The sequence below is a fragment of the Plectropomus leopardus genome, chromosome 14, assembly GCF_026936395.1.
Source record: "Plectropomus leopardus strain MGB_pleo_1.0 chromosome 14, ASM2693639v1, whole genome shotgun sequence".
NCBI lineage: Eukaryota > Metazoa > Chordata > Actinopteri > Perciformes > Serranidae > Plectropomus > Plectropomus leopardus.
Genome location: NC_142189.1, coordinates 31,589,167 through 31,603,930, shown reverse-complemented (window position 1 = coordinate 31,603,930; position 14,764 = coordinate 31,589,167). Strand labels below are relative to the sequence as shown.

The window sequence follows — 14,764 nt, the reverse complement described above, 5'->3', positions numbered from 1 at the left end:
TTTTAATCATTTTTGGACAACATATTATATCATGATGTAATTTTTTTTAAGGCATACTACCCTATGACGTTTCTTATGATTTTTGGACAACATCCCATACAATGATGATTTTTGGTTAACTTACTTCACTACAACACTTTTTTAAAATGATTTTCGGACCACACACTGTACTATAATCCTTTTTCAATGATTTTTCTAATCACATACTATATCATGACTTCTGATGATTTTTGGACAACACATCAGACTTTTTCATGGTTTTTAGATTTACCATATAATAAGGTTTTGTGAGAGTCTACATTACATATTTTTGGAGGTGTTTGTATCACACAGTTTATTGTGAGAATTTTTTTTTGACGAACTATAATATTATCTGTTTTTAATTTATTTATTTCCATTTTCATATTTAAATCTACATATTTAAATACACTACGACTTTTTTTATTTGCATTTTATATATATATATATATATATATATATATATATATATATATATATATATATATAATTAACTATTACTGTTTTATTTATTCTGAGGCTTCTTTTTAATTTCATTTTGATACAGTATACAGAAGCCACATATACAATAGCCTACTTTCATAAATGTACTTAGTTACATTCCACCACTGCGCACCAACATTAGAAACAGAGTCTCAGTAAAGTGAGTTTCCTCTTTGGGCGTGTCTGACTTACAGCTTTCACTTCTGCCTGCTGCAGCAGCTTCACATGATCTCTCTGTGGCTCTGTGACTGGATCACACCGGAGACATGAGCTTCTATAGCGATGCTTCCTCAGAGGACATCAGCGACGAGTTGGAGACTTTGGGGTAAGAACGGCTGGGACTTTAACACTGTAATTTTAAGAAAAGAAAAACGGTCACACATTCTGAGCACTTGTTTCCACGGCTCGCGACCAGTGTGCATAGTAGATATTGCACAGTTAGTAACCTCTTAAAACTGTTTACATTTTCATGCACTCTATATTTTATTACAGAAAATTACAAAACAAATCATTTCTAGCTTTTGTTGAATGGTGTTTTGCCACAGTAAAGGTTCATAGGTCAGCATAATTTACTGGTTAGAAAGAATGTTAAACATGCTCAGAAGTTACACTAAAACAGAATATAGGTCATCCTGATGTTAAAATATAGAATGAAAACTAATTTTCTAAGTGATCTTTACCATGTACAACTGTACAGTGTAATCCAGTACAACAACAAGCAACTCAGCTATGTTTTCCACTTTTATAAAGCAGATAATGTTCAGTAACATCACCACTAACAAGCACTAGCAATCATAAATAGCAAAATAACACTGAAAACTTTAGGCTTTTAACGGTCACAATGTCCACTAGAGCTGTTATATTTTTAATTTTAATTTTAATTAATTTTATATTTGAAAGTTTCACAGGGGTGAAGCAATGGGGTGGCTTGGGGGGCAACAGCCCCTAAAGGAATCTAATAGCCTTGGTGGTTGTTAATAGGGGGGCCTAGAGGGTCTTCCGAGTTGCTGCAGTAGGGCTGCCAAATTATGGGTTTATCTTTCTTTTTATTTCTTAGTTTTATTTATTACATTTTAAATATTGCATACTGCTTGATCATTTTAAATTTCATTTATTAGAAAAATAAAAACCTGTCTGAACATGCACATTAACATAAATCCACTTCAATATAAGGGGTTAAGATAAATAGGCCTATCCATAAAAGCCATTTTATTGACAGTACACACTGATGTTAGGTTAACTGTTATCCATGAATTCTTTAGCAATCATGTGGGCTAGCTGATGGGCTAGTAAATCATTGTGCAGTCCCTTTTTAAAAAAAAAAACAAAAAACAAACTTATTTTACTTTGTTACATATAGGTAAGTTACTCTGTTATTATCCCAAGTGAATGAATATTCTTGAGAGCCACAATTTTTCAAGCAAGAGACACTGATACACCAAACCACAATAATGCAAAGGGTGAGGCTAATGCAAATGTTGGCCTAATTTTCTATTCAGATTGCTGGTGATTGTTGATTTGTTGTTGGAGCAGCCCAGATTATTATGGGATGGATTTAAATGTAGCTGATTTGTCATCTAAACATTTATTCTGTGAATTTGACTCTAGCATTGCATGACAAAAATAGGTTTCAAGATTAGTAATGCTGTTAACAACAAATTCCTACCATACCTATGCAATGGTGGAACAAGTGAATATAAGTATAATATAGAATATAAATTTCCTCAACAGTTATTGTGTTAGAATTTTAGAATGATGAAGACAGTTGCAGATCTACCTGATAAACAAAACATCCACACTATCACTCACTATCCATAATCCTCTATGATATGTCTACAGACTTTCAATTTAGCTTGTTCTTTGTATACACACTCTTGGCAGCTCTTTATGCAAATAATGGACTTTCACATCCTTTAAATGATTTCCTTTGCATCTGTCCAACAGTCTGAGGGCTGTTTAACAGAAAAAAATCTTCCCCATTTCCTCTGAGAGGTTACTTGGGTAATGTCATCAGGGAACATACACTTTAATTTTCATAGTTATGCTGATGATATGCAGCTATACATTTCACTCGACCCTGAGGATGACAACGCACTTTGCTGTCTGTACACTGGAATGACTGCAGTTGAAAAAAATGGATGAGCAATAACTTTTTGAAACAGAATTTTGAAAGCTAAAAGAGGTCTTGCCAGTTTGTACATCTGGTTCCAGAGATTTAATCTGAAGTGATTTAAAGATAACAAAACAGTTTTTTTCACTTAAGAAGCACCCAAACCAAATGTACAGTTGTTCCTATCCAATAAAGATGCTGAAAAATGTATCCATGATTTAATTTCAAATTGATCACAATTTGCTCTTTTAATCGGCCTTCTGAAACAGCCGATTGAATAAATTGTGCTGCTAAACTTTTTACATGTAACCAAACCAAAGAAGAGGGAGCATATAACCCAGACTTAGCGACACGCCACTGGCTCCCTGTATCTTGTAGAACAGATTTGAAGGTTATTTTACTTGTTTTTAAAGATCTTAATGGTCTGGTACTGGCCTACATTGCAGACTTTTTGTTGTTCTATCGTCCCTCCAACTTGCAGATCTTCTGCTGCTGGCTTTTTAAATACACACAGTTATACACACAAGCAAATAGTTAGTGCAGCCTTTGTTAACTACGCTAAAAAATGATGAAGTACCCTTCCAAAAGCTATAAGAGAAGCCATGAGAGGATCTGTCAACATTTTCAGTGACATTTGAAAGCCTGTTTAACTGATCTGGCCTTTATTAATTTTTTTAAAAATTTTTTGAAACAATTATTTTACATCAATTCTCTTATTTTAACTTACTGGTCTCTGTTCTTTTTACTTCGACTTTCAAAGTGCATTCAGAAAGTATTCAGACTCCTTCACCTTTTTCTTCTTTTGCAGCCTTTTGCTAAAATGGTTTAGATTAATTTCCCCCCTCATCAATCTACACTCAATACATCATAATGACAAAGCGGAAACAAAATTTTAGAAATTTTTGCAAATGTATTAAAAAGGAAAAACTGAAATATCACATTGACAGACAGCGATTACAGCATCGAGTCTTGGGTATCATGCAACAAGCTTTTTTCTTTGGAGATTTTCTGCCATTCTTCTCTGCAGATCCTCTCAAGCTCAGTCAGGTTGGATGGCGATCATTGATGAACGGCCATTTTCAGGTCTCTCCAGAGATGTTTGATTGCATTTAGTCAGGGTTCTGGCTTGGCCACTCAAGAACATTCACAGAGTTGTCCCTAAGCCAGTCCTGGAGCCCATATCAGTGGATTGTTGCAGTGATGGTTGTCCTGTTGGACGTTTCTCCCATCTCAACACAGGATCTCTGGAGCTCAGCCAGAGTGACCACTGGGTCTTTGGTGACCTCTCTTACCAATGCCCTTTTCCCCCGATTGCTCAGTTTGTGGCCTTCCCCACATCTGTGCCTCGACACGATCCTGTCTCTGAGCTCTGCAGGCAGTTCCTTCAACATCATGGCATGGTTTTTGCTCTGATATGCATTGTTAGTTGTGTGACCTTATATAGACAGATGGGTGCCTTTCCAAATCATGTCCAATCAACTGAATTTAGGTGGACTCCAGTCAAGTTAGGGAAGCATATCAAAGATGATCAAGAGAAATCTGAGGCACCTGAACTAAATTTCAAGTGTCATGGCAAAGGGTCAGAATACTTATGTCAATGTGATATTCCAGTTTTTCCTTTTTAATAAACTTGCTTTGTCATTATGGTTTACTGGATGTAGGTTGATGGGGGAAACAATGAATTTAAACAATTTTAGCATAATGCTGCAACATAAGAAAATGTGGAAAAAAAGTGAAGGGGCCTGAATACTTTCTGAATGCACTATATATCTTATTTATCACCTCATGTCTTTTAACTGCCGGATCTTGTTGTTTAACCGAAACCAGACTTCAGCTGTACCCAGGATATGAATGCTCACAGCTCACCTTAATGCAAGTGAATGTGGACATTCCTGTTTCTAATCTATGCTGACATTATTCACATGGACCAGTAAGGATTCCCCACAGAGCAGCAGAGGATAAAACAGTCACTAAAGTATATATCACTGACAATAAATGAAGAGGGGAAAAGGAAGAGATGCCCCACTTGACTTGGCCTTGTTAGACTCACTGAAAGGGTTCCAAGCATTCATTTTATCATCATGCTTTCCTAAAGAATGTGGCACTTTAGATTCCCTTATAAATTCTGACAAGTTGATTTTACTTTAAAAAAATCTAGGAAGACCACTGCCTTGAAAAATGTAAGTAAACAGAACTCACAGATCTCCTGATGTCATCCTGTCATGATCAAGTGAACTCAGATGAACTTGGTTTACTGAAGTTGCTAACACTTAGAGAGAACAAGGTGCTTTCATTTGACATTTTTATGTTGCAACAACTTCACAAAATTAAGTAAATGCAGCTAAATTTCATGTATACTTAACACTTAGATATAAAATAAACATTTTTTCTTGTTTCTTTGTTGAAGGTGGTACCACTTTGACCTGTCCCGCCATGCTGCAGAGGCCCTTCTCTTGTCCAATGGGACTGATGGAAGTTATCTCCTCAGAAACAGCAATGAGGGACCAGGCTGTTTCGCCCTGTCTGTCAGGTCAGACTGCTTATAGGACCATCATTCAGTTCTAGAGCGCTAGAGTTACAGTATAGCTCAATTAGGCCATTTAATTGGACTACTGCCCTTGTCCCAGTAAGCACACGGGGAGAGTGACCTATTACATCATATACCAAACAAGTTAGCAAGCGGCAAACAGGTTGAATGTCGAACAGAGACATCTTCTCAGTGCTGCACACATCGTACACACTCTAGCCTTTACTTGGTACCTTCATCTTGTTTTGTGTTCTTGTGTTGAATGAAAATGAGAAAACAAATGTTTATTAATGTTGATACACTCATTTGCAAGATGAAAATTACGTAGATCAACAGTGAGGGCAGTAAACAGATGATAGGAGACTGTGAACAAACCACAACAACATAGACAAAAAGATTTTAAGAGAAACTAATAGTTTGTTGCTGCAGTTGCTTTTTTTTCCCATTACCTTAACATTGACAATAATTAGTATCATTTATGTCAGACAAAATCTGAAGGTAGACAAACTAATGTCAGCCAGGGAAATCTGCCACCAATCTGATGGGTGCCCAGACTTGCAAAATAGGTGATCATAGATGGTGTTTTGTCTAATTTATTTCCATGATCAGTTCTCAATCAAACAAAAAATATAAATATAATATAATATAAGATATTAAATATGCTAGCTCTTTCCTCTACAATATAGAGCACAAGAGTCACTTCAATCAGGTTTGTGACTAACAGGCATGTTAATTGTGGAGATATGCTGCATTGCCTTTGTTTAAAGTAGATATTATCTTTGTTTCACATGTATGAAATGTCCCAATGTAATCACGATATATCTACTGTCTAGTGTGTGGTTATTATAGAATGTGTGTTTTCAGCTCAGGCTGATCTTTTGTGGAAGGTTCAGGTCATATTGTGGTTATATGTGTCGGTGGCAGGGCAGGTGCGTAATGGCACATTGTGGTGCCAGTTCAGCTTTAGATTTTGAAAATCAGAGCAATGCAGGACTCTAAAATGCTGTTAAAAGCAAGCACATCACTAAGACAGGAAGCAATCAAGCAAATACTTATAGAACACTGATAACTGTATTTTTGCATGTTAACATTTTTGCAAGTGTAACATTAAATGTTGTTTGCCATTTGACACACAGGGCGAAGGATTCTGTCAAGCATTTTCACGTGACACGCAGAAACAACTCCTATGTGTTTGGGTTTAACGAGTTTGCAACCCTTCAAGACTTCGTCAACCACTTTGCTAACCAGCCTCTGCTGGGCAGTGACGCAGGTATGCACAACCTTACATCTGCTAACTAACTAGGCTTAATGTATGTAACCAGCTCATACAGTTAAACAACACATTGCTGTGTTCGCTCTCTTTCTGGTTCAACACTTTCATTGGGAAGGTTACTTTCTTTCAGCCTTTATGAGGTTACACTAGAAGTAACCAAGTTTGCCACAAAAAGCCTCAAAGGGACAGTTCATCCTTATATGCTTAGCTGTAACATTTGCTAGCTCAGTGGTGCTAGGTGAGTTGGTAGTGGATGCACTCCTTCTTCTGTGCAGTGACATGGTTGATTCCACAGCAAGACAAAAAACCCACACATGTCCATTGTGTTGTTGGATGTTGTATTTCTTATGTGTTTTAGTGTTAGGTATTCAGGTCTATAACCTACCCTCTGCCTCTGAACCAGGAACCCTCATCGTACTGAAGTGTCCGTACCCATGGCGTGTAGAGGAGCCATCCATCTACGAGTCAGTGCGAGTTCACACTGCCATACAGACGGGCCGCACAGAAAACGATCTGGTGCCGAATGCACCATCGGTATGACACCTACTGCACACATCTGTGAGCAGCTCATACTGAAATATACCAAAATATATCAAAGTACTTCTGTGATTTGATGTGACCAAAGTAATCTATAAGAGAGGTCAAACTCAACATTATTCAAGTCAGTTTTAAAAGATAATTCTGGATTATTACAATGTCCAATCGTAGCTTATAATAAACAGAGTTATGTTCTATGTACCCAAACTATTTGGCAATTGGAGCACCCCAAGTTGGAGCTGAGCATTTAAACACATCTCTCAGTTTCCGCCAGTGAATGCAGTTGTTTGCTCAGTTTTAATCACATCACCTCAGTTTGGAACCTTTGACATCAAACTACAAGAGTTGTGTCTTGACAAAACTTGACTTTCTTCACTATCCAACTTTAGTAGTGAAACTTTTCCTCAAAGCATCAACAACATCAAGGTAACTGTTTTTTTTTTTTTGTGCCTCTGGGCAAGCGACATATGTGGCCAAAGGCATGGTGTTTTTGGATAGTCTGTTCATATGTTCACTCCATTTTCATGAACGCAATATCTCTAGAATGCCTTTAGGAAATGTCTTCAAATTTGTCAGAAACTACCAGAGAGACAGAGAGAGGTTACCAACTTCAATTAAATACAACCAACTGCAGAGATAACCCAGTGCCAAGGAGTTTTCAAACTTCTCCAGTCAAACAATGTCTGCATTTTTTGCGTTAAATATTTGCGTTTTTGTATCCAAATCTAAAAAAAAAGTGACTGTTTGTATGGTATCACTGCAACCATTGTTTTTTTAATGCAATGTGTGATTGGCCCACTACTATAGCAGCTACAGCTCGTACAGTCTGTTATGTGGTAAGGCTGCACATGCCACCAAAACATTCAAAAGCATTACTATATTGCACATCTGTGGCATCTGGTGACATTTTACACAAATTAATGCTCCCATTCACATGATGGGCAACAAATGAAGTAGACAAATGGGTATCAAATGAAGTTCTATACCGTATCAGTACTCACTTTAAGGGTACTGGTATTGGCATTTTTGACACAATATTTAGCCCTAATTTTGGCCCAGATCTAAGTTCAGTTAACCAGAATTATCCACAAAAGTCAATACTTAATCCCAGTAGATTCAATTTACTACTAATGTAAATCATGTCTTTTCAGCTGGGCACAAAGGAAGGCTATCTGGTGAAACAAGGAGCATTTGTGAAGGTAAGAGCTGTGGAACTATGGGATAGAGTCTGAACACAAATTAGCTTTTATCAAGAAATGTGTGGTTGAAAGCATTATCAAACTGGAGGGGAGCAGAACTCATTTAAGCCTCATCCCACTGCACAAAAAAACAGCTGGCATCTGGCTTTTTAATGCAATGACAATATGTACAATCGGCATTCACACCAGGGTTAAATGACTCCGGAGTAGACAGTTTTTACTGCCCAGGTTCCAGTCAGCAGTAGCTACTGAAAAAGTTTCTACAATCTTCTGTTCCTACTGCTTTCTACTGTTTACCTGTTCTCCGGCCTGTGAGTCGCACAGTCACACCAACAAAACAACCAACACACACACACACACACACACACACACACACACACACACACACACACACACACAAGAGAGGCAGACCAGTGTGCTGCATCGGTGTGTTCACTGGCAGTGGGAATGCAGTCTGTCACCTATATTTAGCAGATTTACCTGTGTTTGAAAAATCTGTGTGCAAGCGCTAATTTTGATGGAAAGGGATTTTAGAAACATTTGGTCCATTGTCTCCCTAAAATATAACCGCTAAATCTTTCTGCAGAGCTGGAAACAGAGGTGGTTCACACTCAACAGATATGAACTCAAATACTTCAAAGACAACATGGTGAGTCTGTCTTCAGCTTTGGGACATGGTGTGCTACATGAGATATTTCACAATGTCAGCTCATCATTCTGATTCCAGTAAATGGATAACTGTACAAAGTTTAAGCTGCTCCAAGTCACACTACACAAACAAGTAGGGGTTCTTGTGATGGGTATGTGTACTCTTAGCTGTTAAGTGTCTCTGTTGCAGTGTGAGGAGCCCATCCGGACCCTGGATCTGAGAGGCTGCTCTGCAGTCCAGTTTGACTATTCTCAGGAAAGAGTCAACTGCTTCTGGTAAGCGATGCTCAGTCAGTGATCAGCACTGAGACGACATGTATAACTAGGGATTATTTATCATAAAGGAATGTAAAAATTGAACAATGTTTCACTCTTCAATAGGAGCCAAACATTTTATTAAAAATGTTTGCTGTTTCTAAACTGGGCTGCTGTAGAGGCAAAGCGATGGCTTAGGCCCATACACTATAGTATAAAGACAAATGTACGTAATATTTATCAGATAACACCAACAATATGACAAAAAAGCAACCCAAATCTAAGTCAGAGATAAGTCACAGCAAAGCAGTCTGTGCCAGCAGCTGGCTGTACTTCCCCATGGTTGCAACATTTGTGTTGTTTAAAAAAAGGGAAGTGTTAGCTGTTTAACAACAGAAGGAAACAGGGGAAGAAAAAGAGAAGGACACGTGACCTGAAAAGGCAGCAGTGACTTTATGGAGGTTACAACCACTGACCATCTTAACCTTTTTACAAAAACTCCAATACTGCAGTTAAATATATGCATAAAACTGGCTGGATAGCCTTAGTTACAGTGAGTTAGTAAGCCATAACTGTCATAACATTTAAACCCCAGAGTTAATAAAACAATTGAAGTTAGTCAATAATGCCAAACAAAGGCCAGACAAGAGTTAAGGCAGAATTTAATGGGAGATGTGGGAAAAAAAGATTTTTTTTCACAAGTTCAAGAAAACTCAGGGTGAGTATCTGATATACAATTAATCATTTGGGTTGTGGAGTATCACTTTAATGGCCACAGTGAACAGGAGGAATACTCGCAGAATGCAAAACCTGTTTTACTGCATGGAGGATTGCTGTGAGGCAGACTTGTAAAATAGTGAAGCTATCATTTAATCCTGAGAAACATCGCTGATCTAAAACACACCTAACTATCAAACAAAACTCTGCATTGGTTTCTGAGAAATACTAGATTCAGGACACTGTCCTCTGTTAGCTCTTAGTTTGCAGACATGACTGTTCACATGTAAAAACTAGATAATATACTGTAATACATACAGTAACTCTGAATGCTATGCTATCTCTGTGTGTCCACAGTCTGGTGTTTCCTGAGAGGACGTTTTATCTGTGTGCAAAGACGGGTGTGGAGGCAGACGAGTGGATCAAGATTCTGAGGTGGAAACTGGTGAGTTTGTTCACACTGCATGTTTTACACAGCATGACAGGAAACAGGATATTTTTTGCCAGTCACATAACCCTTTGAAACCTGGAGTTTCATAACTCTCATTGTGCTGTTTTCAGATGCCTTTCAAAAGTTTTTAAACCTCTGAGCTTGTAATTTGGTGCGATTACCTTCAAAAATGTGGTAAAATCGGTACTTTACTGATCCATTATCTACTTGTTCTCATTTCTTAATATTGCAGGATTCTTTTTCGTTTTTGTAAATCCATTTTGAGGTAATTCTTTTATCAGCCTCTAGAGGTTTTCTGTATCTCACCTGCACAATCTGCTTCTATTTTGGTGTTGTTCTGCTGTTTTGTTTTTACTGTGCAAAATAAATAAATATAAATAATAAATTAAAAAATTAATAAATGAATAAATAAATGAATGAACAAATAAATAAATAAATAGATAAAGGTAATGACCAAGCTGTTAAGAAATGTTACACAAATTACAAGAAATAAGAAGATTTGGAACATTATTTACAAAAAGTTAGGGAAAAATGTCCAACTAAAAAAAGAAAAAAGCTAGGGAAAAACTATATTTATAATGATCACAATTACATATTTATACATTTTATAATAAACTCCCTTATAATTTTTAAGCACCTTTTTCAGGTCATTTCTTCATTTATGTTTTATTCTTTTCATTTCTTATTTTTCTTACCATTTTTCAGGTAATCTTCAGGTGCCTTTTCCTAATTTCCTTAAAAACAACCTTCTTCACATATTTTTGAAAGAAATCAACACATTTAGTTCAGGTTTCAAAGGGTTAAACTGCTGAAGGGCCTCCTCGCTTTATTCCATATTGTAGTGCAGTTATTGTGTGTAGCTTTTGATTCTGTGTTTTGTAAGTGATGTGCTTTTTAGTGTAGTTTTATGTTGTATTGTCTTGTGTCTTCTTTTTTGTATCACTTTATATCATGTGCTGTTGTGTGTATTGTTTGTATTGTGTGTTGTTTTTTTCTTTTCTCTTCTTATATTATTTTATATCAGAATCATAATCAGAATTGCTTTTTATTGCAAAGTAGATTTATACATACAAGGAATATGACTTGGGGCAAAACAGTTAACATAGGGGAAGAATAAAAATATAAAAATAAAATATAAAATTAGAAATAGAATATAAAGAACATAAAATGTATGTACAGTACATATTATGATGGATATCGTGCTCTGTCTTCGTTCTGACCTGTCAAGGGACTGCAGATGTGAACTGAAGTTGTGAATTGAAGATGTGAATGAATACAATGTGGTGCAGTGCATCAAATGGTAACATGTATGTTTTAATATGGTCCCCTTACAAAAAAATGAAATAAAATGAAATAAAGAAGAAAATAGAACAAAAACTACTAAAGAATATCTCTGGGCATACACAGGTCCTCTTGGGGATTGTTGAAAAGCTTTCTGGGAAATTGAGGAAATCCCCAGTTGAGGTCAGTAGCAGAAGGCATGGCTGGTTAAGGGAGAGTTGATAATTACCACACTTGCAGTTTCTCTGGGAGGTGTTTTGCTTTCAGCTGTGCAAACAGACAGAAAGTGAGTGACATGTCACACAGCTTGTGTCACACTAAGGTACTTCCTTATTTCTCAAAATACCATGTTTGTCCAACCGCAGACCCTCTGCTGGTTAAAACAACACAATGCTGTACTGTAAGACCATACTCTTGTAGTGTTTTACATCAAAGTTGAATCTGTGCTTAACTGCAGAAAATGTTTGTGCACTGTAAAAACAATAAATGAATACAATATCAGCTGCCCTCAATTTTTGAGAGCCACATTTTAGGCTAAAATATTTAAGCTAAAATATTTTCCCATTCATTTCAACAGTTGTTCTGTTAAATGTCACATGATGTAACAATAAGAAATAAAGTTGTTCTTTTCTTACATCCACGCTGGTTTCAGAAATTGTTCACCACAACCCTAAGCGTAGCTAGCCCTGGTTTGTACAAACGTCAGACCAAAAACAGAATTGTGTACTATTGCCAAAGGTTATGATAAAACAGAGAAAGCTGTAGCAGGAGAATCAACGAGATTGACCACAAGAACAACACATATGTAACAGCAGACTTACTCAGACTAATTCTAGCAGTCTTTAAGAAAGCTTCCTGCCAGGAGTCAAAATGTACATTATGATTTGTTTTTAAGTAACTCAGTGTTCTGAAAGTGGCAGCAGCAAATGTATGCTGACTTGACAGTTTTACAGCATGTAAAGGCTGATTTTATTTATTATGCATGGCATTGTGCATGTCTGCAGCTGGCTATACCCAGGTTTCCTTTAACCCTAAAATTGTGCAAATTAAAATTGCAAATATAAAATACGCCCAATGGAAACACATCAAATTGGGAAAAAAATGACATTTATCACAAAAATGTTTTTACACTTGTATGAGGTGGTATTTCAGGCAATTTGAAAAGGCCATATTTTGCAAAACTGCAATGGCTTTGGCTCTTCTAGGTCACATGATGCTATGGCTATGTAGTTGTTTGTAGGAACTGGCTCCCTCATGATGCAGCAGGAGCTACATGAGCTGTTATTGCATCACATAACTCTTCAAAAGTTGATCATCCAGAAGTTTTGAATCCACAATCTGTGAAATCATGGACTATCAGTGCCCAGAAATCCCTCATATATAATTCTTAAATTAACTAAACCACAGCCCACCCCGGTTGTTGTAGGGTTTCGTTAGTTTTAACTGCGCAAATGGTGAAATGATAAGGAAAGAAACTTTTTGAATACTGTACCGTGTGTCAATTTACATTTTGAACTTTTCTATTTTTTTTTAAATAATGTTCTCTATTAATGAACAGTGTTAATGGTGGTGATGTCTTTACTTTTGTTAAGTGCTCTCTTAATCTCTTTGTTTTTAAATGTTGTTTTGTTTGTAATCCATGTCATTGTGTTTTTGTTAAGCCAAAGACAATTTTCCACATTTTGGACAAATAAAATATCTAATCTAATATAATCTAATACGTCGCCACTCCCATGTATGAGGAGCTCAATAACACGCCTACGTGGCCTTGGATTGGAAATAATGTCGGCTAGTGTGGTGGCTGCAATTGAAATAAAGCTGCTAATGTTTTGAACATCCATCACGATGCTTCTTGGAATATCATCACCTGATGAGAAGTTGCAGAACATCACTCAAAAGAAAACACAGTCATCTCGCAATTGTGTTTAATCGACATTTTGAAAATATTGTTTTTGCACAAATCTGTAATGGAAACCCGCCTACTGACTGTCTGTCTGTCTCCAGTCACAGATAAGTAAAGGTCGATGACCGCTGTGGGAGGAGACGCTGGAGATGGAAAGAAGCCAAATGTTCACAGAAGTCGTCACAGCAGCTGGATGAACAATGAAGAACAGCACCATTTAAAAGTGAATAGTAAACCCAAGCATGAATAACACTGGGACACATTTCCCTCAGTGTTCTGACTAAAGACTAAATACTTGGATGTGACTCCACGTTGTTTCAAGATCAGCTAAAGATGCTTCACTTCTCATGAGTGACCTCTTAGCAGTCACTGCTTTTCTTACCCAGAGGATGCTTGTTCATACTAACATCCTTTGTTTTAATAGCTACAAGCTTCAAGGATATTTCCAGCATTATTCTGTTACACCAAAACCGACAAGTCTGTCTCTCAATATTTTGCGAGTTTGCTCCCGTCTTCAGCTCTCAGCTCCAAGCTCACTGTTTCTTACTGGGGAAGCAACTGAAATAGGAGGACATAATGCATTTGTCTTATTTATACGCCAAACTTTATTCATAGTTTCTCCCCAAAAAATATATACGCAACTATTTTGTTTTTACTACTATTTTTCACAAGTTGAAATAAAAGATCGTAGGCTTTTCTTTGTACACTGAGGACAACCTTCTTATTTTATAATGTTATTTTTTTTAATTGCACAGATTTGTAAAAATGTGCAAAAATTAAAAAAATTGTATTAGTGAGCATAACAGTCCTAGCTGACAGGTGTGACATAACAAGATGCTGTAAAAACATCATTACTACACAGGTGTGCGTTGGATGGGCACAATAAAAATTATCGAAATTTTGAAAATATCATTCAAGTTTTGTGCAAATCTGTAATGGAAACCTGCCTTGTGTGACTCATTTATGTGTGTAGAAAATGACTTGAATAATAAAAACAACCAACTAATGGATGTATTACAAATGATTAATTATGCAATCACTCCTCTAACACAATCATACATGACTGTCAACAAAACAATGACAACAGTCAACAAGTCAACATGTAACTATACACTAAACTGTCATCGCTATATTAAAGTTCAGTTAAACGGACGACTTTGTTAGCAACACCTTGAAAGGCTTCAGGTTGCAGCAAGAGTAAAGTGAAAGTGCCCTATTTTTTATTGTTGGACACTTAACAAAAAAGAGCATCAGCATCTCTGGTGATGTTTATATTTGGACTTTATGAATATCAAATCTAAGAGACATATGCAACTGATGAAGTTTTAAAATTCTTTTGGCTGCTAACATGAAAGGCATCAT

At 36.6% G+C, this 14,764-nt stretch overlaps 1 protein-coding gene across 1 annotated transcript; it reads left to right on the top strand.

Moving 5' to 3' along the window:
* The first annotated feature begins 717 nt into the window (after positions 1 to 717).
* Positions 718 to 14,412, top strand: dapp1 (dual adaptor of phosphotyrosine and 3-phosphoinositides). The gene is made up of 9 exons (XM_042501244.2): positions 718 to 826; positions 5,019 to 5,141; positions 6,275 to 6,408; positions 6,815 to 6,945; positions 8,100 to 8,147; positions 8,734 to 8,796; positions 8,986 to 9,071; positions 10,125 to 10,212; positions 13,504 to 14,412. The coding sequence occupies exons 1-9, from the start codon at positions 768 to 770 to the stop codon at positions 13,525 to 13,527; spliced, it is 756 nt and encodes a 251-aa protein (XP_042357178.1). The 5' UTR covers positions 718 to 767; the 3' UTR covers positions 13,528 to 14,412.
* The last annotated feature ends 352 nt before the right edge of the window (positions 14,413 to 14,764 follow it).

What these genes read in the sequence shown, in the direction of transcription:
- dapp1 (XM_042501244.2), top strand. Translation starts at nt 768, where the DNA reads ATGAGCTTCTATAGCGATGCTTCCTCAGAGGACATCAGCGACGAGTTG. An exon ending in GACGAGTTGGAGACTTTGGG is followed by an intron (nt 827 to 5,018) that starts GTAAGAACGGCT and finishes TCTTTGTTGAAG; the next exon opens with GTGGTACCACTTTGACCTGT. An exon ending in TGTTTCGCCCTGTCTGTCAG is followed by an intron (nt 5,142 to 6,274) that starts GTCAGACTGCTT and finishes TTTGACACACAG; the next exon opens with GGCGAAGGATTCTGTCAAGC.